Source organism: Theropithecus gelada, chromosome 18 (genome assembly GCF_003255815.1).
Source record: "Theropithecus gelada isolate Dixy chromosome 18, Tgel_1.0, whole genome shotgun sequence".
NCBI classification, from domain to species: Eukaryota; Metazoa; Chordata; class Mammalia; order Primates; family Cercopithecidae; genus Theropithecus; species Theropithecus gelada.
In genome coordinates, this window is record NC_037686.1 from 45279870 (window position 1) to 45303727 (window position 23858).

Here is a 23858-nt window from a genome sequence, read left to right on the forward strand (position 1 = left end):
CCCAGGATGGTGCAAATGAAGCAGTGATCGGCTCAGTCAAACCATGCAGGACAATGACCACTGGAAGAAGTGTCCCCCCTGCCCCCATCTCATTCCCTAGCAATGCTACCACCACACACGAACAAGATAAATCACTCAGACCTAAGATCCTGTTGCTTAGAACATACTTCTTTATCTTCAGCATCTCTCTGCTCTGTTTTAAAGAACAAATACAGTCGCTTCTCATTATTTATGGTAGTTGCATTCCATAAAGTTGCTGCAAATACTGAATTAGTGAACACTGAACTATTACTCCTAGGGGAAATGCGGGGTTAGGTTCCTGCAAGCCTCTGGTCACAACATTTTCACCACTGGATCAATACATAACCTCGTTTTGTGTGTGTTTTTGTTTAAAGACACCTTATTTAATACATATTGTTGATTTATTAACATTGAACTCATGGCCAACAGCACTATAACTTATGCCTGAGTGATGCTTATCTAACACACACATTTTCTCTGGAAGGCACATTACAGCCTCCTTGCACTTAAGAACAGTAGACGGCACTTCAGTACTATGTTTAGGAGCCATTTAAAATAGCAAATTCACCAAGGAAAAGCACAAAAATGTGAAAAACATGGCAGTAAACAGAACCACGAGAAGGGTGCTTGCTTATAGTATGAGAGCTGAAACAAGGAGGCAGAGTGTTACTTTGGCCTCGACTGGGATCTTGCAGGTCAAGCAACTCAAATTTTTCACTGCTCTGTGTGTGTGTCAATGAATGACTGCAAAAACACCATGAGTATTGAGTGTGGTGTTAGAAATAAGTTCTACAAGTAGGCGAATGTGCAAATATGAATCAATGAGTAATAAGGATGGACTGTATTTCCAAAAGAGCTAACTTAACAACTCATGTGAATGAGCTGATGGATAGATACAGGACTCCGACTAGGTTAATTCCTCATCAGTTCCTGGTGGGCAAGATCTGGGGGACCTGGTCATTTCTGTAGGACGAGAGACTCTATGACTGGTAGAGTGTTCTGAGGTGCTAAAAGGAGCAGCAAGTTCCAGATAGCAGCTGTGACTTAAAGAGAGGGGTGTTGGGAGGCACTTGGTATCCCCAAAGCCCTTGCCTATAAGCCCACATGTGAAAAGGAATGTGGGGCCTCCTGTAGTCACGGACAAGCATCAAAGCCTAGGATAGAGAAGCCACAGCAGTGTCAAGGAGTGGGGCTTAAAAATATTAAAGACAATTCTAGAAGCATATTTTCGTATTGAGAGTGAGAAGGCAGAGGGACACGTGAGGCCACTGATGGGGCTGACAGCATAGAATTAAAAGGTGGCAAAAAGAAAGTAGACCTCTCCAACTACAAGTTTGCCTTCCGCAAGAGAACAGGTACCAGCCCAGAAAAGGCAACTACAGTTGCTGCATCTGTCAGATGCTGAGGGCCTGGAAGAGATCATGGAGAGCAATGGGTGCTCTGAGTGCTCACCTTCATGCCCGGGGAATCGGGCGATATTGATATTGATTGGAGTAAAAGAAATCTTTACATGAGGTCATAAATGGCCCCTTACCATGTCTGAGGAATCCTGGAGAACAGATATAAGGGTTAATTTCATGTCAACCTGACTGGGCTGGGGGTGCCCAGTTAGCTGGTAAGACATTAATTCTAGGTGTGTCTGTGAGGATGTTTTGAGTCAGCAGACTCAGTAAAGATCGCTCTCCCAGTGTGGATGGGCACCATCCAATCCACCAAGGGCCCAAACAGAACAAAAGGCAGAGGAGGGGTGACTTCACTCCCTCTTCTTGAGTGGCGACATCCATCTTCTCCTGCCCTTGGACATCCCATGCTGTAACACACGGTATGCTTACGGTCACACTGTGAACCTCATACCACATGCTCCTGCTTCTCGGCCTTTGGACTTGGGTTGATTACACCACTGGCTTTCCCCGTTCTCTAGCTTGCAGCAGATGGCAGACTGTGGGACTTCTTGGTCTCCATAATCTCATGAGCCAATTCCCATGATAAATCTCTATCTTCCTCTCAATATATCCTATCGGTTCTGTTTCTCTGGAAAACTCTGACTAATGCAACAAAAGTGTTAGAGACTGTAGCTAGGTATATACAGTCTAATTTTCAAAAATTGGAAAAATATAGATATCATTTCTCCAAGAGAGATTCCCAAACAGATGGTTTGGAAGAAAAAAGGTGACCACGAATAGCTAGCACAGGTACACACAGACCAAGTCATGGCCAGACCAACTCTGTGTCTTTTTTTGAAACAGTTACTAGCCTGACACATTTAGGGAACCCTGAAAACATCAAGGTTGAAGAGGTAGCTGGGTATGGTGGCTTGTGTCTATAATCACAGCTACTTGGGAGGTTGAGGTGAGAGGATCTCTTAAGGCCAGGAGTTTGAGACCAGTCTGGGCAATGTAGCAAGACTCCATCGCTACCAATCAATCAATCAATAAAAATAAAATTAGCCAGGTGTGGTGGCGGGTGCCTATAGTCCCTAGAGCTACTCAGGAGGCTGAGGCAGGAGGAGTGCTTGAGGCCAGGAATTCAAGGCTGTAAGGAGCTATTATTGCACTACTGTACTCCAGCCTGGGTGACAGAGCAAGACCCTGTTGCTAAAAAAAAAAAAAAAGTTTGAAGGGGTGTTTCAAGGGGCTTGTTGCATCACTTCATCCTGAGACCTGCCTTATTCTTTAAATTTTTTTTAAATTGAGATATAATTCATACACTACAAAATTCACTCCTTTAAAGTATATAATTGAGTGCTTTTTAGTTTATTCACAAAGTTCCATACCCATCATCACTAATTCCAAATGTCCTGCTTGTTTTTATCAGTGACTTAGATGATGTTACAGAGAGCTTGCAAAATCCAATCTGATGACTGACACTTAGGGTCTGGGTTCACATTGGCAGAGGAAGAAAGGGAGGGACAAAATTCTTTTTATTGGTTTTTTTTTTTTTTTTTTTTTCCAGACAGAGTTTCATTCTTGTTGCCCAGGCTGGAGTGCAATGGTGTGATCTCAGCTCACTGCAGCCTCCGCCTCCCAGGTTCAAGTGATTTCTCCTGCCTCAGCCTCCCGAGTAGCTGGGATTACAGGCATGCGCCACCACGCTCGGCTAATTTTGTATTTTTAGTAGAGATGGGGTTTCTTCATGTTGATCAGGCTGGTCTCGAACTCCCGACCTCAGGTGATCTGCCTGCCTCGGCCTCCCAAAGTGCTGGGATTACAGGCACGAGCCACCATGCCTGGCTCCCAAATTCTTAATTAGTTCTACATTTAGAGGTCACCAAGCCACAGTCACAGTCAATTGCAGGACAGAGGCAGCAAGTGCTGCTGTAGGCTGCGGCCACCCTGCAACATCCAGCATGTGGTCCACTCGGCACGCCAGGTGGATGACTCGCTCCCCTGCCTCTCGTCCTGCAGAGCCATCTGACACTAACTGGGCTGGCTAAGGTGTTCTTTTCTTCTTCCTTTCAATCTGCTTTGCACATGGAGTAAATTAACCATTCTGAGACCTCACTTAATGAAACAAATTAATTTGTAGAACGGCTCTCTTGTCTCCCTGGCCGCACAGACACGGTGCGATGGACCACTAATGCCTCCATTAGCCACCTCCGCTGATGGTTAAGAGGCTGGGCTTTGGAGCCTGCAGGGTCTACTGACATTGCAGTCGGGCGGGATCATCTGGAGCCTGCAGGCTCCGAAGGGCTTTTCCCTTCTATGTAGTTCAGTTGGGGGTGGTGGCCGCTGTAAGCACCACCCACCTGGCTCTGTTTCTAGGGAGCCATGTGGGGGCGACTTCTGGGGACGTGGGGAATCCCTGGCTCCAGAGCCTGCTTAGCTGCAGAGGAGCATTTAGAGGACACCAAGCCAGAGCCACGGTCAATCGCAGGACAGAGGCAGCAAGTGCCGCTCCTCTCATCCCAGCACCCTCGCATCTCCCAAATCCTCCTGGAAGTCTCACTAGTCGTTCAAGCCCCACCTCCTCCATGAAGCATTCTGGAGCATCTCCCAGAATGGCTGCTTTCTCTAAGCCTCCTCCCTGTTAACACGTGGATGCCTGACAGTCATGCACAGCATTCTGGTTGCTTCTGGAGTCAAGGCTCCATTGTGCAAGCTACAGCTCAGGCCCTGGAGAACAGGGGCTACACCCTGTACTTCCGGTGTTCTCGGGAGCACAGCATATGGCACAGGGTACAGCCCAACCAATCCCAGTAGGAGAACTGAACAGTGCTTCACTGAGGTGTCTGATGCGATACGCTGCCCAGATCCCCTTCAGGAGTGGGGCACTGCCACCCGGCTGCTAGAAGTGCTGTGCAGACAGCCCTCAGCTGCCAGCCCCTAGGGCAACTGCTCTGGGCAAAGAGCGCAGCCCTACCCAAGGTCATGCTCCCTTCCTCGGGCAGTCACCGTCTGATGACCAACAGACATGGGAGTATCAAGGCCTGCCCCCTTACCCCATCTTGGGACAGCTCTTAAAGACTCACCCCAACTTCAAAACCTTCCCTACAGGCTCAGAACTCTCTAAGACTGCACTGCAGCCCAACTTCTCTCTGCCGATACCGCTTCTTCTTTTGATCTTCTACCAGTATTGATACCAAGGGCATTCCTTTAAAAGCAGCTGCTGATAATCACTGTCCCAGAGCCTGCTTCCCAGGGAGCTCAGGCTACAACATCCGTTCATTGACTTAATGTGTTCATCTCTTAAACGCAGCCAGGGTGTGGTGGGGGAGAGAAAATATCCTCCCCAGCGGTGAGGGACCTCACTCAGGGTCAACTCGGGCAGTGCACCAGGTCTCTGGCCCTCTAGGGAGTTTGCTCTTCTGGTCTGTGTGCTCTGGGCAGAAAGCTTTGAGGGGAGGGAGACGAACCTTAGCAGCCCCCGTTCCAAGCAACAGGCCTCCAACTTGTGTGGGGTCAGAGCATCGGAAGGCATGCTGCTCTTTGAGGAACGCATGGAACACTCGTTTAGCACATTTGTGTCACAAAATGCATAATTTTGTCTGAAATCAGCAAATGTCTTTTCTTAGCTTCCAAAAACAAACAAGTGGTTACTAGTTGTTCAAATGTCAAGAACATTCTTAAGGAGGAAACCTTTGAACTGTCCATGAGCTTAATTTTTTTTTTTTTTTTTGCAAAATGGAAAAAAGACATGCACAACTCGCTAGACGCAGCCCATGGCATCAGAAGCAGAGTCCGCAGGTGGCCACTCTGAAGGGGCCTCTTTCCCTGCCAGCCCAGGCTCTGCCCCCTCTGACAGTGTGGGTAGGGCTTTAAAAGTGGATCCAGGGGAAGGAACAACTGATCCTGGCGGCCTGCCCCTGGAGGGAATGCAGGGCAAAGCTTTCTGGGTTTGCTGCCATGATCACAGGACAAAAGTTCCCCACTCACTGCAGACACCTGTGCTCCACACTTACCTTGAAAGCCTTCCTGAGCACCTAGGACCCCCTCTGACCTGTAGAGTGGGCCAGCACTAAGACCGTGTTTCTAGGTGCTTTATAAGAATTAGGTCCTTTCAGCTCCCTGACTAGTGAACCCATTTCATAGAAGAAGGGACAGAGCTTTCAAGAAGTGACATAATTGGCAAGATCATAGCGTGAGTGAGTAGAGGAGGTGGGATTTCCATCCAGCTCCTAATTCCAGGGCATGTCCCTAAACTGCTATATTATTCAGCTTGCTAACAGCCTCAGACTCAAACAAGTGGAAAATAAAAACAGCAAGGCACATAACACCCCTGAGAGTGCAGCTGGAACTGGGAAAGGACACAGACTTCGATGAAGACTAGGATTCTAGGTCCCAGTCTGAAAATCCTGCTCCAGGCTGTGGGAAATTGCACACTCCTAGCTTCAGCAACATGCCCAGGCTGCCTGGAGTTTGCAGCTGTCGGACACCAACTCCAGCCACTTTGCAGGAAGATAGAAAGCCACAGACTCCTCTCCATTCCAAGGAGAGCCACCGAGCCACCAGGGGGATATAGCTGGTCCCTTTCTTTCATGTGTTGGGGGGAGATCAGAGGCATGGCACAGATGCTGGCTGTGCCCTTTGGCCACCAAATCTGATTCTAGTCACTTCTCCCTTTGCTGCCATGCACACCCAGGAAATGCAAGCCCCTCCCAGTGTGGTTTAAGCCCAGAATATTAGGAAAGTGAACCTGCTGCACACAAGTGTGGACTTCCAAGGTCAAATATGTAGGTTTGACACTTAGCAAGGCTACTACTATGGGTCATTAGCTGGGAAGGTTAGGGGTCAACCTGATAATATTCTGCAGCTGCTCTTTGAATGTCAGAATCCCATGATTTCCCAAAATGGACTCAGGAGATTCCTGCTCGTAGACAAAAAGATCCTTAAATTATATGGCTGCCTGCTCTTCTGAAAGTCCCCATCACCTGGGGACTCCAGGACAGCTCCACGCTGTGAGTGAGTAATGGATTCTACTGCATCCAGAAGGGGAATTTGAGTGGGGCGCCCTGGCCAGCACATGCTCCGTGTTCAGGCATGGCTGCTGCTCTGACTTGCATAGTCTTGCCCCAAACGGTCAAGATGTTTGCTCCATCAGTCTGTCTTTGGTTCAACTGAAAACTCTGTTCTTCCATCCAAGCTGACTTCCTCTAGTCTGGGTCCCTGTGGACATGGAGGCAGCAGCCTCTCATGTCTCCATATAAATCTTTCATGAGTTTCACGGCACGATGTTCCTTCCCTCCGGCCTCCTCTTCCCTGGCCCCGGTCCTCCAGCACTCCTCACAGGACATACTTTCCACCCCTTTAATCATCTTTATTGCCTCACTTTGGACCCTGGCCCATCCACATCCTTTGGGAGGTGTGCTGACCTAACCCGGGCATTGGTGAATGTGAGCACGGCTCAGCGGAAGCTCGGCTTCCCAGCCGTTGCATGCCACGCTCCTCTTCCTACATCCCTGGGTCACGCTGCTGCTTTCCGGAGGCCTGCCACTGTCCCGGGTCTTCCTGCTGAGGGAGGTGACCTGGCCCAGAAATGGACATGCAGGCTGACTTGGATGCCGGGCGGCAGCCTGCCATTGCCTGGGTGTGGAGAGGTGGGGCAGAGGGTGACTTCTCATCAGGAAGCTCGGGGACTCTCCACACCTCCCAGACACACACTCTGGGTCTTCCCTGCCATCAGAGGCTACAGAGTCGGGGCGGAGGACATAAAGCCCTTGCTCTCCCCGACATCTCCAAGGCCCCTGTGAACCCTATTCCTTCTTGAGGGGTGCTGCCTCCTTCTTCCCTCTACCAGGAACCCAGAAACCAGGAATTTGCCTCCGTGATGCTGCACGGCAAAAAGGCAGCACACACGATGCAATAAACTGTACTCTCGTCAAGGCAGGAACAGGACTGGGTCCACCTCTCCCTGTTCAGTGTTCCTTTCTGATGCCTGGTGCTTCTACAGAAAGTGTCTGGTGGTTCTGATTTCTAAGCCAGGACCCTGCCTTCTTCCCAAGATACTTATACTTTTGCCATCCTCTGTGAATGTGTTCAGATCCACTTAACCCATCAGTGGATGACAAGGCAGTCTGGGTACCCAGGCCTACACCCACTCCGAGAGTTGCAGTCACCACCTAATAATCTCTACTCAGGGCGTGCATGTGTAGGGCAGGATCAGAGATCCCGGTCTCAGCCTAAGGAGGTGGCCAGCCAGCCTGAGTACAGGCAATCCTAGGGTTCTGAGCAAGGCATGTCCACCGGCTGTTTCTTGGCCCTTGGAGAACATTCTCTGTTCATTAAAGGTAGAACCAAAAGCTGTCATCTTTATCTAAGAATACATTCCCTGTAGAGGAACACCTCATTTTAATTCCTCAGGCATAAGCCTTTTTGTTCATTCTTTTTTTGGTATTTCCATCCAGAAATAATTTATGCATGTTCAAGCAAAAAATATACTCTAACTCCCCCTTTTGCATAAATGGCCACACATAAGAAACATTGCTTTGCACCTGAATTTTTTCACTTAAAATGTATCTTGAAGCTCTCCCCTTATAAGAAAGCCTTTTTGAAAATAAACACACACATTCTCAGGATGCTCAATTTCAGCTGCATGTTCCTACCCAGGGCTACCTCATTGCCCCTTTCCTGGCCCCATTGTTACCCAGGACTCTGAGCTCCACAGGAGATCCCAGTTTCTGCCTTAGTTTAAGTGTGTTCCCCCAGGAATTTGGGAGCAGTAGCATGTGCCATTGCTGATCTCTGTGCTGCCTGTGACAGCAGAGCCAGCACGCATGAGGGACAACTCCCAGTGACCAGGGAGGAGGAAAACAGATACTCTTGTACTTGTGAGCTCCAGGAGCCTCCTGGAGGCCATGTCTCAAAACACACAGCCAGCTAGTCCTATTTTTTGAGGACCACTATTGTTGCTTTGAGGTCAGTGGAAAGAGCATTTTTCCTCCTGAACTGCAAAGCCTGGGCACTGCTTGACCCCCAGGAAGAGGCAGTGGTGATGGTGGGCTCTCGGTCAAACGCCTGAAGGGAGCCAACCCCTAGGCCAACGAGAGAAGTGGAGCTGCCACTCTGCCCATGGGGGAATCCCCAACCAGTAACCAACCCACAATGCCACCAACCCCGTCTCATCAGGACCAGCTGGTGACTGGGAAAAGCAAAATGCAGGCCAAAGCTGATGTTGCTACAGATGGCAGAAGCAGGAAAGGAAAACCCAAAGCTCATGACGAAGTCTCTCCTACCTTCGATCATTTCTCCTCCTGCGGAACAGCTTCTTGGTGTGTGCGATCTCCACTTCATGGGGCATCGGGTGGTAGCCCTGTGTCATGCGGGGAGGAAGGGGATCATTAGTAACTCCTGAAAGAGAGCAAAGCACCTCTGGGACTGCACTAAGTACACCAGCATCTAAGACAGAAAGACATCAAGAGTTTGGAGAGACTAGATTCTGACTACCAAATCCAGACTGAAAAAGGAAAAACAGTAGTCAATGAACTTCCTACCAGGCAATGATGCTGGAATTATAGAATCAAAGAACAGTAGGGACAATGAGGACCTTAGAATCCAATATGTCCAAGTCTTTGAATTACAGATGAGACATTCAAATCTGGAAAGATGAACAAGCTGGTTCAAGGTTTTGCAGAGAACGAACAGCAGAGCTGGGGCCAGGTTCTGCAGCTCACTGGCTGTGCATCCCAGGGCAAGTTACTTCTCTAAGCACAAATTCCATAAAAAAATGGGAACGTTAACCTTCTTCTCTGGGCTGCTAGAGGACCAAGGAGGTAAAACCTGAAAACCCTAAGCCCTGTGAAGAGGAAATTTGTCTCCTAAACCTAGTCGAGGCACCCCCAGTGAAATTTTTACCCAAGATCTTCTTTCCCTATATTGTCTAGGGAGTATTTAGGAAAACATGGAAATAGCTAAATTACTTTTTCAACATTATATTATTATTATTATTATTATTATTATTATTAGAGACAGGGTCTTGCTGTGTCACCCAGGCTGGAGCGCTGTGGTGCAAACACGGCTCACTGCAGCCTTGACCTCCTGAGCTCAAGCAATTCTCCTGCCTCAGCCTCCCATGTAGCCAGTATCATAGGCATGCATCACCACACGTGGCTCATTTTTTGATTTTTTGTAGAGATGGGGTCTCACTTTGTTGCCCAGGCTTCTTTTTCAACTTTAAAGGAGGAACTGGGGGAAATTCTAAGGACAGTCTTTTGTGTATTGTCACCATGACAGCAACTATTTATACATCTACATCAGGGTTGGAGAGAGGCCCTCGACTTGCAACCCAGGGCCGATCCTGCAAATGTAGAATCACAGGCAGAGCTATTTGCACAACCTGGGTTGATGGCCAGCTCTGCTCTTCCCACCTTTTCCCATTCCTCCTCCAACAGAAAAGTGTGTTCTGGTGTGGACATGGCAGAGAACACCACCATGCACTACCATTCCATTATGAGCAGCCTGGGGTGGAGCAGGGGGTACCTAGACTTGGAGTCAAGTGGGAGAGAGTGGACTGGCTTGGACCTGGGACACCTGGGTACAAGCCTGGATGCAGAGTCCGCAGCTTGAGGGTGAGCCCTACCCACCTGCAGGGACCTGTGCATGCGCTGGATGAGGGGAAGCCACAGGGTCCAGGCTGCTGGACAGCGGTCAGAGGGGGTCCATTTTTGCCCACTCCCCACCTTACAGGCAGGGAGCCTGAGGCCCAGAGTGGCCACACAGCAAGTTAGAGATTGCAGTCCTGTGGGTTGCACCCTGTGGTGGGGCACATGTAGCCCTCTGGATTCAGGCTCCATAAAGGAGGGTCTCACTGTTTTGCCTTCACAGGGCTCAGCCCCCAAGCTCGTGGTTGAAACTGACCGCCCTGGCTGTGCTGGGACTGGCCAGTTCTGGGGAGCTTCCCAGAGAGGTAATGGGAGAACAACAGACTCAGGAGGACACAGGGACCTTGGAGTTATGACCACTTGACCTGGACTGGATTGAGTGCAGGGAGGGAGCGACACATTTCAAAATATATTTTAATAACAATCCTTTCCTCTCACCCCTGTCTCTCTTGCCTCCAACAATCTAGCCAAGAAAGCATGAATGAATTCCGGGCTCCAGGCAGCCACAATAGGCCTCTGGGGCCTTAGGATGTGCTTTGTTTAATGGTTTTCTCAAAGGATATTATTTGTTTTCTTTAATACAAAACACAAATAAGGAAAAACACCAAGTCTTCCCCTCTCGTTTCCCCTCTCCCACCCTGACTAGGCTCTGGGCTGGCCCCCTTCCCTCCTTCCCTCCCTCCCTGCCTCTCCAGGTCACTTCAGGAACATGCTGGGTGTGCCCCAAGGAGACAATGGACAGGAAGCCAAGGCTCCCCACTCCGGCGGCGGGGACTAGGATCTCCGCTCTGAGGCCAGGCAGAGGGAACTGGCCATAGCCCCTGGTGTAACACAAGCCTAGGGGGTGCCAGCCTCCTTGGTCTGGGCCTCCAACCCTGGGCTCTAATCCACCTCCTAGCCTCCTTACCTGCACACAGGCAGCAGCCATGGGTAGCTAACCCTGTCCTAAGACTCAGTGTGACTCAATGGGGCACACCAGGCCACTCAGGCCTTCTCATGAAGCCACTGATACGTCCCCTGTGTTTACCCATCCATCCATCCATCCCAGAACAACTCACATACATGTAGTATATGTGTATAAACCATATGTGTAGTATATGTGTATAAACCATGACAGTGGTTAGAGGCCTGTGCTCTAGAGTTAGACTATGAATGTCAGATCCTGGCTCTTCCTCTTGATGGCTGTGTGACTTTGAGTAGATGACCTAACCTCTATGTGCCTCAGTTTCCATATCTGTAAAACGGACATAATAGCATCAGGCTGCTAGAATCCTTGTGAGGATTAAACGAGTTCAGAAACATGTCAAGAACATAGGATAATGCCTGATACATAGTAAGCCTCATTGTCATTATCACTGTCATCGATGCCATCATCATCATCATTGTCATCATCATCATCATCGTTATCTTTCCTGTGATCCTGACACTCTGCTCAGGGCTGAGTGTGCCAGGACAAACAAGGCAGCACAGGCACCTGCCGTCATGGAGCCCCCAGCCTTGGAAAAGAGTCCAACAGGAGGTGATTTGCAGGGAGGGAGGGCATGGGAAGCTCAGGCCATGGAAGGAAGAGAGAATCTGCACAGTGCCTGGTGGTCCAGGGTGGTGTAAAATAGAGGGATGCTCTATTTTACGCTCTTTTTGGCCTGAGGCTGGCAGACTACAGTGAGGCAAAAAATCAGTGGAACAAAGTGACAGAGGTGACAGAACAAAGCCTTGCACCCTCTGAGGTCCTCCCTCTCCAGGAACAATCCAGGCCAGGGCTATAGAGGGCTGGTCCTACCTATAAGGCCACGTGGAGCCTCAGCCTCAATGTGGCATCTAGGTGAATAAATGAATGAACCTTGCTGCCTTCCCTGGGGCCTTTTACGTAGAACTTCTGGCACTGGGAACCTCCTCCTGCATGCAATGGGGGGCACTGTGTTGACACAAGCTCCACTGAGAACCCCTCAAAATCAGCCACCTTGCTTTTCAAACTCAAGATGGTATCTGGTACCAAGAGACACATACAACTCAGGGTACTGCCTACACTCCTTCCAAAACAAGAACACTTAGGTGTTAACAGGGGGCAAGTGTGAGGCCAGCAGAAGAAAGGAGAAAGTCTGTACTAAGCCATACACCTGTCACCAGATGTGCAGCTCACGCAGGTTGGCAGAGCTTCTTTAAAGTCATTGGTGAGAGGTAAGGTGACATGTGAGTGGTCTTGGCAGCACTGTTCATAAGAGTGAAAACATGGCAACAACCTAGTGCCTGTCCACTGATGACTGGATAAATAAACTGTGGTACATCTATTCAATGGAATATTATATGGCCGTAAAGGGGAAGGAGGTTCTGCGCCACACTACAACATGAATGAACCTTGAAAACATCAGTTCAGAGAAAGAAGCTAGTTACAAAGGACCACAGAGTATATGATTTCAGTTTTTAAGAAACGTCCAGAACAGGCATATCTGCAAGAGATGGAAAGTAGATTAGTGGTTGCCAGGGACTGGCAAGAGGGAGAATGAAGAACGACTGCTAACGGATGCTGCGTTTCTTTTGGGGTGATAACAACGTTCCAGAATTAGACAGTAGTGATGGTTGCCCAACCTCGTGAATACACTAAAAACCTCTAAAGTTGTATACTGTGAAAGGGTGAGGATCATGGTATGTAAATTATATCTCAATTAAAAAGGTGAAAAATATCTGGGGGCAGTATATTCCAGGTAGAGGGAATGGCATGTATTCAGAGGAAGGAAAAAAGGAGAATGAGGAAGAGGAGAAGGAGGAGGAAGAAGAAAGAAAGAAAGGAGAAGGAAGAGGAGGAGAAGGGAAAGAAGAAGAGGAGGAAAAGGAAAAGAAGGAAGAGGAGAAGAAGAGAAGATCAATCCAAATGAAAAGTGGCCCCCACCATTTAATCTCAAGGAAACAGCTGCCCTAAAACATTATCTGTTAAGATAGGGCTGGAAAAGGTGGCATGTCCAAGACAAGTGGCACCCAATGACAGGAAGGTCCAGTCCAATATGTTCCTGAAATCTGGAAAAAGTATAATTTGTTGCTTCTGGTGGCCTGGTCAGGGGAGATAATATTCTGACTTTAGACCAAAGACCCCCTCTTTGCTTTTTAGAAAGGACAGATCCCTTGAGTGGTAAATGGGAAATGTATCCTTTAAAAGCACATGCAGTGGTCTTTGCTTTAATTCTTTGCTCAACAAATCCTTCTACTATGTGTTTTGAAAGGGCCCCATGTAGACATCAGTCCAGGTATGAGTATCCCCTCCACCCCCTGCACTCCCCACACGAGAGAACCAGCCCTTGGGGTTCCCAGCTGGCTTTTTGTGTGTCTGGTCTACCTGAGTCGGATGTGCCTCTGTGGCACACAGGAACTACCAAGCCCTGCCTGCTTTACCCCAACCTCTCTGCATGAGAACCATTCTCCCCTGAGCTCTGAGACCTGGCTGCAGTTCCCCGTCTGTCTAACATCTGACCATTTCCGGTAACTAAATGGGCCTGAGAGACAAGTAGATTATATAAACCAAGCCTCTCCAGGGAGGGAGGGAAGCTAATACTCCTTCCACACGCAGTGCCGGCAGAGTACACGTGGAACACACACGCGCACACACACTCCTGTCCTGAGGTCAGTGCTTGTGGAAGACATGACACTGAGGGGCGGCATGTTATTGCTGGTTGCAAAAACATGTTATGTAAAATCAGCCCATTCCAGGGCAGGCTGAGGCTGGTATCTCACAACCCAGTGTGGTGGGTATTTCCGAGGGATTAAGGGCAGGCCCAGCAGAGCTCTGGCCCCAGAACATGAGCCTCAGACAGTTATTAATCCTAGCTGGGAGTGCAAGGGCCTTGCCACGTGATGACAGCCATAAAAACATAATAATTCTTGAATCTGGGGGTGAGGGGATGGGGAGGGAGGGCAAAACAAACAGTGAGCAGAAAGCATGTGTGCCGGGCGGCTCTGTGACCAGCTGACACTGTGATAGGAGGATACGCCTTCCCTAGACAACAGGCTCCCGGCCACCCACCCGTCCATGCCTCCATCCCCCCATCCCTCCGTGCACCTGCAATCTCATAAATATTGTTGTTTCAGGCACTATGGATACAATACTGAAATAGAAAGGCAATATGCTTGTTCTTACAGAGCACACTTTCTAATGAAAGGAGAGAGGCAACAAAGTATATCATATGATAAAGAACTATGTTTTGCTATGGAGCAAAACACAACAGGGCAAGGGGATGAGAGAGGCAGGGGTGGAGGGGTCAGGGAAGACCTCTCTGTTCAGGCAACACCTCTCTGTTCAGGCAACATTTGACATCCACCCACCCTTGGCTCTCTCTCACTCGACAGATGCGGAAAGCCCGCCATGCAGCAGTACATCGGACGGAGAATAACATGAGAATAAGAACCTGTCCCAGGCCTAGGGGAGCTCAAGGGAACACAAACGAGGAAGCTGATAATGTGCCATGTGCGATAGTTGAAGTTGAACGGGCACCTCTGGCAGCCCAGAGGAAGGACCGAGGACTTCTTGGGAGAAGGGTCAGGGAAGGCTCTGCCAAGTGGGTGATAGTTGAGTGGAGCCCTAAGGCATTCAACGGGGGCACAAGAGAGGAGAAGAGGGCACGCCACAACCTCAACCTGGCAGGCCAATGGCAGCAGCGTCATGAGCTGAGTGCCGGGAGATGGGCTGGGCTCTGGGCAGAGGTGAAGCCCCGGCGTTCTGAGGGCCATTGCTGGCGCTCCTGACCACAGTGCCTGGCGTGACCCCATCTTTAAAGTCCTCCTCACCCTCTGCAGGAGGTAGAATTGTGTTCCCCAAAAAGACTGGTTGGAGTCCTAATCCCGCGTACCTGTGAATGTGACTTTTTTGAAAATAGGATCTTTGCAGATATAATCAAGTTATGATGAAGTAAGTCCTATGGGATTTAGTGCGGCTCTAAATCCAACGATGGGTGTCCTTATAGGAAGAAGGAAATTTGAACACAGGGAGATGAGGAGACACAGAGGGAAGAAGGCCATGTGAAGATGGAGGCAGTGTTTGGAGTGAGGCAGACACAAGCCTCGGAGCGCCAAGCACTGCTGGCAGCCATGGGCAGCAGGGAAGAAGGGCCGAAGGCTCCTCCCCTACAGCCTCAGAAGAAGGCGCGTGGCCCGGCCAACGCCTCTAGACTGTGAGATGATGCACTGCTGTTGCCGTCAGCGATCGGTCGGGCTGTGCCCGTGGACATCCCCATTACCCGTGCTTCCCTGGAGACCACAGTGGAGTTACCAGTTGTCCAGCACAGCCCGATTCCTTCAGAGGCTAGAAAAGGCTCTTGTCTCCACCACTGCCTGCCAGGCGAGGTGGCTGGCATGCACTCAGGGGCCTCTGGTGTAAAAGTTGTTATCTCTAGCCAGTTCTCATACGGGGCCGAGATGTGCCCACCCTGAGGGGCCTGTGCCTGTCTCCCATGCTTCCTCCTTCCCCAGCCAAGGGTCCTCTGGGTGATGTCATAGGTTGAAGTGTGACCTCCAAATTCTTATGCTGAAGTCTTAACCCCTGGTTCCTCTGAGTGGCCTGATTCGGAAAGAGGGCTACTGCAGATGTAATTAAGTTAGAATGAGGACACACTGGAGTACGCATGTGTGGGGCCCCGGTCCAATATGACTGATGTACTTGTAAAAACAAGGCCGTGTGAGGAGTGGGGAGACACTGCAAGAAGCTGAGGGGCCACTAGAAGTTGGAAGGGAGCAATGGCCCTTCTGTAGCACCTTAGGGTGGGTGTGGCCCTGCCGACACCTTGATGTTGGAATTCTGCTTCCAGAACAGTGAGGCAAGAAGTTTCCATTCTAAGCCACCCAGTTTGTGGTCCTTCGTTATGGCGGCCCCGGGAAACTAACCCAGGCGGAGCGGTGGGCAAAATCACCCAGGCTGGGAAGGGATATTTTTCCGAGTCTATTTCCTTTGCCAAAATTTGAATTTGAATTTGAGATTTGAATTTGTATATGTTGAAAGCTCACCAGGTAATTCCCCTGTATTTCCAGCCCATTTTTATGGAACAGGAAGAGAAAGCTTAGTGAGGTCAATGAAGTTGCCCACAGGGGCCCAACCAGTTAGCAGGAAGCCTGTGTCTTCCATCTCGGAGGCACATGGTCCCAATGGCGACATCACATGGCCTACAGTACCAGGGAAGAGATGGGAGGCCAACCCCCTGGGAGCATCAGAGAGCTCTCTCCCCCCCACCATAGACCCCGTGGTGCTCAGCCACGCCCCCAGGCCTCTAGAAGCGAGGGGGAGGGGACAAGAGTAAGTCCCTCCCTGTCCAGCCTCATTTCTGTACTCAGAGACAGGCAGTGCCTCCCAGTGACCACTACGCTTCCCCCCAGGCCCAGAGGTGGGAGAGCTGGTATCTGGCAGGCACTGGTTCAGACAGCCTCCCGTGTCTGCCTGGCATGTCCTTGCTGTAACCCCAGAGATGACCCTGGCCACAGCCCTTTTGGCAAGCTTGCCTGCTCGCCTCCCTTCTCCTCTCCAGAAAGGGGTATCCCTGGCCATCAAGCCCACCCTGCCCTTCACTCTACAGGCTGGGGAGTGGTGGTGGTGGTGGTGGTGGTGGTGGTGGTGGTGGTGGTGGTGGTGGAGGGGGTCGCCTGGCTGCTGTCCCTGCCCCAGTGAGGTTTTGAAGTGCCCCGCAGAGCTCAGTTCCATGGCCTACACTTTCATAAAATCCAATGCCCACTTAACCTTCACGAAAAATCTTCCTGACAGTCTCATGATCTTTGACCTCTGACCCCTGACCACGAATCTAGGTCTGATAGAAATCATCCAAGCCTAACTATCTCTAGGTCTATTATCTTTCTCTCTCCCATACGGCAGCTTTTTGAAAAGGAAGAAAGCATTATACAGACACAAAAGTCTTCCTCCTGCTTTGTTAAAAACAACCACACTAAACGCTTGCCTTTGCAAGGAAGCGTTGAGGCTGTACAGTGGTGGGGATCCTAGCCCAGGCCAGGGAAAGGGTGGGAGGTCCCAGGCAGGAGGTGGCCACACCAGGCTCCTCACCAGGCAGACCCTGCAGGTCCAACCCTGCTCCCTCCCAGCTGATCACCTGTCTGCCCCTACAGTGCCTGGATATCCACTCTGCCCTGGCTTCTTGGAAACTATGGTCCCCCTCCTCTTCTTCACAAGCTTCTATATTGATTACACCAGGTTTCTGTCACTCCCTGGGCACACCCAGAGAGCATTAGCCCCATGGAGGTAGGGCAGATCCTCAGGCCAAGTCCAGACCCTGCCAGCTCAGGACTTCGCAGACTCCCACCATCTCTAGCCCCAGCCTGGGGAGACGTCCCAAGGGGTGAACAGTACAAAGGAACCACAGCACTTGGTTAAAGGACCAGAAAAATCCCAAGCACGGCTCCTCTGACAATAAGCTTGTCTTAACAGCAGAGGCTTCCTCCTGCTGCGGGTCATGGGTTTTCATGTTTTTTTTTTTTTTTATTTTCCTAAGAAGTTATCCTACCAAGGTCTCTCTCCACGTGCGCAGGATGTGTGGGTCACGTCCAAGCAGAAGTAAATAGGTAATGTTTCTAAAATTCCTGGAATCTCCAGGTTGCACAGCTATTCAGAGAAGTTGACCTGTTTCAGAAAGGAAAGTGGGGGGTGGGCAGGCTCACCCATGCTTAAATTTGTGGTTTTCTAACTTTTCTTTTAATTTATTATTTTTTTAATCAGCAGAGATCCTTTCAAAAACAATACCTTAGCCGAAGTTCTAATATAAAATCACAGATAATAAAAGTAAACATGGAATTTCTGGAAGCTGCCGCTGAGCCCTGGCACCCCACACCCGGCCTCCATCTGCCACACATCGGTGCCCTGGCACGTGAACCTAAAACTCTACCCATTCTGAAAAGCTCTGCTCTCAATACTATCCCAGAGGCTAGCTGCACAATGAGCTAGACATTTTTCTAGACGAAGGGCTTCACTTAGGAACCCCAGACAGGTTTCAGTGGATTCCACGACCCCCTTAAAAGTGCATGTGAATATTTTGCCCAGAGAAGCCTTGTGGGTGAGAGCCCATGACATGCACCCTATATCCAGGTGGGTTTCATCTGCACAGCACTGCGGTTCCAGAGGCTGGGTCGCTGGAATGGGCAAGACTTCTTTGGATGCTCCAAGGCAATAACCACCCCTCTCCCACTTTTCTTTCCAATGGGGTTTCTTACTGTAACAGTCTAAAGAGTCCTGAATAAGAAACTGCACACACTCTTTGGGTGACCCAGGTCCTGGCCGTCGCTAAGCCTGGATCACCATGGACCATTCTTTTAATATCTAATTCTGCCCTCTCCTCTCTCTTGTGTAAAATGAGGATGAAAATATTTGCTCTTCCTACCTCCTTTGCCACACTATTAAGCCTTTCTTTGATTTCATGAGCCAATACATTCTTTTTACATTTAAAATACTTTGAGTTGGGTTTCTGTTACTTGCAACCAAGAAAGTCCTATATAATTCAACATGATACAACTTTAGGTATCAGTGGTGCTGATCTTATTATACCCAGGAAGTCATGGAAAGCAGACATGACGCCTCCCTTATTGCCCTCCATGGGTAGCCACGTCAGGAGGAATCCACCAGGCAATCTCAAATACAAATGACATTTACTTATTAATTTCTGAATAAACAGATAAAATAGGTGAGGACACTGATGCAAAGAACAGGGACTAGGGACCAACAGAAAAGTGTTAGAAGATTGTTTCTATATTTTATAGAGTAAAATGTACAGGAAACAATTAGTAAAATGCCACTTCTTCAACTACCATTGTCAGGCTTCCATTGTGCAGCCAGCGTAGTGCAGTGAAGGGAGGCCGTGTCTCCGTGTGTGGTTGGGGGACGGAGGCACTGGAGGATGACTGTGACTCCCTGTGTTGAAGACCAAATGAGACCAAAAGGCTACGGGCCTTCTCCAGGTCATGAACCCAGGAAAGATTTGAACACAGGCCACTTGCGCCCACGGTGTTCATGCTGCTCATTGACACAGGACAGTCACAAGAGAATGGGACTGGAGTGGACCGACATGCTCCACTCCCGGGAGAATGGATATCTATTAAGGGTCCTAGACACACTTCTGAACTGAAAACGGCAACGCCTTCAAGCTGCTGCAGACCAGCGGCAGAAGGAGGCCCAAGAAATGTGAGAAGTACGAAGGGCCACGAGGAATGAGAGTTTCTGTTCTGCAGCCCCTGAAAAAAACCACCTGGGCATGATGAGACACATATCGCCGTGTCCCGGCCCCTCACGAAGTGGTGCATCTGTGCACAGACAAGACCCAGAGCCTCAAGAACTCTAGAGAGCAAGCTCAAGAGAAGGCAAAGCAATGTTCACGTTTGGGCCTCTAAGGGGGAAACCGCTGAGAAGTGGGCAACTTTGTGAAGAGTTTTATGTACCTGAGGAGGTTCAAAGACCATCATAGAATTGAAGCATCAACCAACTCCAGAAGAGGACTGACGTTCAACAAACCCTCAGAGGATGCCCACGGTGCCCTGTGAGCACGCTGTGTGCAGAGACACAGGAAAACAAGACCCCGCCTCTGTCCCCAAGAGGAGCATGGGCCCCTGGGGAAAATGGACCCGCAAACTGAGTGGAGTCACAATGGAAGAACATCCAAGGTCCAAGGAGCCATGAAGGAAAGGACACCCGAGGCCACCCTTTGAAGTGAACAGAGGCTCTGAGGTTAGAGTGAGAGAGGCACGGCCCATGCTTGGGGGGCTCTGCTCGGCTTCTTCTGAGCACGCTCTGCTGCAGCTCATTATACAAACTAGCAGTAGTCACGCTCGCGCAGGGCAGGGGCATCTGTGGGCAGCAGGGAGGGAGCCCCTGCCTAAACCACCCCCGCAGCCATGCTAAGATTCTGAGGTGTACCCCACTGTGCCGGGGGGAAGCCTCCAAGGCCTCACGTGAATGAACAGGTTCATCACTGTCCCGCTGTCTGCCCTGGTAGGTCAGAGCTGGCTGGAGAGGCCACGGGCAGGTGTATTGGCCTGTTCTCACGCTGCTAATAGAGATATACTCGAGATTAGGTAATTTATAAAGGAAAGAGTTTTAATGGACTCACAGTTCCACATGGCTGGGGAGGCCTCACAATTATGGCAGAGGGCAGAGGAGGAACAAAGTCACATCTTACATGGTGGCAGGAAAGAGAGTATGCACGGGGAACTCCCCTTTATAAAACCATCACATCTCATGAAACTTCCTACTACGAGAACAGCCTGGAGGAAACCATCTCCCTTCAATTATCTCCACCTGGTCCAGCCCTTGGCACGTGGCAATTATTACAATTCAAAGTGAAACCTGGGTGGGGACACAGCCAAGCCATATCAGCATGGATAAGGAGGCCACAATGAAGGCGAGAGCAGCAGAACCTGCCTCAGGATCTGCCGGGCCAGTGTGGAGTGTGCTCACATGGAGTGTGAGAGCTGGGGGTTTGCAGGAATGCAGATCCAGGCGGCCTGAGCAGAGATCAGGCATTAAGCGGTTTGGCTAGATGCTGTCACTGCCACTTACTGCCGGAGCTGGCAGCAATGCCTACTTTATTTATGCTTCTAGTTTTCTCACCTAAAAGATGGTGGTAATAAAGAAGCATACGCACATCAGAGGACCATTATGAGGGTTAAATGAGATGACTGGGCATGTATGGCGCTTCGACAGCCCAGATCAAGAATGCCCCGCTGCATGCAGAGCCCCCGGGCTAGGAAGGCTCCAAACTGAGGCTTCCTAAGTGCTTGCATCTTTGGTCTTTGTGCACCAGATGGGAAGCTGCCACCCAAACCCCAAAACCATCCTAGAACGTGGTCACACCTGTGTCAATCAACTAACCACCCGCTGAGCTCCCAGGCTGAGTCCAGGACACTCTCGGGCCAAAGCAGTCCCTGCAACCTCTGCTTCCTCCACACAGACCTGCACCACCCAGCCCCAGCCCCAGCCCCAGCCCCAGCCCCAGCCCCACGCTGGTACTTCCCAATCCCTCCCCTCATCTCATCACAGGACTCCAGGCAAGGCGGAGAGCTACAAGAGGGGAAGCTGCAAGGAGGTTCTGAAGAGCCAGGGAGAGGCCCGTCTCCCAGAGGACCAGCCAGTCTGTGAACCTGCTCAAGGGCAGAACGTTACTCAAAGGCCCTGAAGATTTCAGGCCTCGGCAGCCAAGAAACTTGACTAAGACAGTGAGTCTGACCAGCCTGCTGGGGCCGTCGGGCACCAGGAGGCTCGGGGGTATCTAAGAAGGTAGCCACGGCACAGATAAGAAGGGTGGGGAAGAGAGGGCCTCCCTCCTCAGGCCTGACTGAGAACCAGCAGGGACAGCTCAGCCTTGGTGCCGGAGGGACAGAAACGTGGGTCCCTCCTCCACGAAGCCAATTCGTGCTTTCATTCATTCAGGCAACACGAGGCAACACGAGGCTTACGAGGTGCCTTGGTACCGGAGGGTTGAAACGTGGGTCCTCCTCCGGGAAGCCAATCCGTGCTTTCATTCATTCAGGCAACACATTTCCACTGAGGTTTACGAGGTGCCAGGGGCTGTACTAGGTGCTGGGGATGCCACAGTGACCTAGTCACAGAGAAGAACTTCCACTCTGCCGGGGGAAATGACAGTCCCCAGCCTGCAGCTAAAAACACCAAGGTCATTCAAACAGAAACAAGTGTGCTCAAAACCAAACCAAACCATAGGAAGGGGATAACGCTTTAGATTAGGGCATCAGAAGAGTTCCCCCTAAGAAAGGGACATGTGAGCCAGACCAGAAGGTCCAGGTTGAAAAGATCGGGAAAGATTCAAGGCTGAGAGAAAACAAATTAAATAGGGTATTCCTATTCTGTTTAGTCTTCAATACGTGAAGCTTAGCGTTTATTCAAATAAAGTAGTAGGCCTAAATTAGTAGTGCTCAACATTTCAAATTTCATAAACCAGTAAATTTAAAAATGGAGAACTGGGCTGTACACAGTGGCTCATGCCTGTAATCCCGGCACTTTGGGAGGCCGAGGTAGGAGAATCATTGGAACCCAGGAGTTCGAGACCAGCCGGGGCAACATAAGGAGACTCAGTCTCTAAAAATAAGATAAATACATAGTTGCCTCCCCAGGACGGAAGCGAGTCCCGTGCCAGTTGCTGGGCCCTCCTAGCTCAGCATGCAGCCGGGGCGTCTCCTGCGACAGGTTCCAGGAGGGCAGCCCCTGCAGCTGAATCACCCAGCTGCCCAACAGCAGAGGCCAGGAAAGCAGCATTTTCATTCTCCCCTTGTGCACTTGGTGTTCCCTTCAAGTGCTCCCTTCATCCATAGGGTTTTCAGAGGGGAGTTTGCCTTTTTTTTTTTTTTTTTTAAATGATGACTGCGTTTTCCACTGAGTTGACTTTCAGGAGGTAGGCGTAGAGAGTTGCCCTGCAGGGCCACATGGCTCCTGACTCTGGGCACACCCCATGCTTGACCTGGAAGGCCAGAGTGCATGAGCCAGGCTCAGGGGATCAGATCCTGGGCTTCAGGACTGCAGGACTGCAGGGCTAGGGTGATGGATTCAAGGGTTGGATGCAATGGCATGATCACTATTCCTGGCTGCATCACAGCCTCCCAACAAGGGAGGTGCTTTCTGGCTTATCAGGAGGAGGTGATCCCTTAGGTTCTCACTACCCCCTCACATGTCATCTCTCAGGAGCAGCCCATCCAAAGGAAAAAGCTTCAGCCACTGCCCCCCAATCCCCTCTGGCCTTGAGAACCACTTTAAACTTCTATTTACAGCAATGCAGCAGAAGGAGCACCGGGCTAGGGGCCAGGAGACCCGGGTGTCTGCCCTGGCGTTTGGAGGTAGACTGGAGAATGGTCAGCCGCTGATCTTTAAGGACCATCTGGGCCTCCCTTTCCCTGTGCGCCTGCCATCCCATCCCTGAACACACACTCCTCCTTCCAGGCTTTGTCTCCAGCCCGGAACATCTTCCCAGTTCTACTTACCCCTAAAATTCTGTCCAGCCTTTGCCATTAGCACAAATGCCCCTGACATGCAAAGCTGATCCCAGTTCCCATGAGAAGGAATCCATCTGGTCACACAGCACACTGGACAAACTTCCTAGTACTCCATCCTGCTGTCTGAATGGTCTAGATAGTTACTTAAATACTTGCCTACGCAAACAAGCTACCAACTTTCAGGAGCTCAGGAGCCATGTTTCCTTCACTTCTGTAGGCCCCACTGTGTCCGGCACAGTGCCTTAGGTACCACGGGCCTCCATAATTGCTTGTTGTATAAAAAGTTAAGATGACCACTGTCCTGATAGGCCAGAGTTGCGCCATTCTTACTGGATCCACTGTGGACCAAGAACATTCACAGGTGACCCAGAGGCCCAGGGGTCTGTGGCCTTTAACCAGGCAATATCTCTTGCTCTGCAAGAGGCCAGGATCCTTGATGTCCTCTAACCATAAGGCTCAGGGTTTAGTGATTGTTAGCTCTCCTTCAGTTAAAGGGAAAAGGTAACAAAGACCTGGGACTTTGTTACATTTCACTGCGTCCCCAGGACTCAGTGAAACTGTAAGCTGTCCGAGGACCAAGGTGGCCATTCACTGGCTGCACAGTGACATCACACCACGGATGCTCAGGCCCACTGCTTAGCTCCACAGGCCCTCTGTGGGTAACAAGTGTCTTACTTCTGAGACAGCAAGGCAGCAGGTACATTGGCCAGGCACCCGTACTGCTCATTTATCCTCTCTAAGCCTCAGTTTCCTCTGCCTGAAAATGGAGAGACTAATACCTACCTTTCAGTGTAAGAATTAAATGAGATGCTGAAAACCAAAGGAGATGACAGATAGAAAC

General features: G+C 50.2%; 1 protein-coding gene across 1 annotated transcript in view; it reads right to left on the reverse strand.

Annotated features, from left to right (window-relative positions):
• CTIF (cap binding complex dependent translation initiation factor) overlaps positions 1-23858 on the reverse strand; it is a 335511-nt gene that overhangs the window by 144583 nt on the left and 167070 nt on the right. The window contains exon 8 of the mRNA XM_025365501.1: positions 8690-8766. Within this exon, the coding sequence (XP_025221286.1) occupies positions 8690-8766 (77 nt within the window). The remainder of the gene's footprint in view (positions 1-8689; positions 8767-23858) is intronic.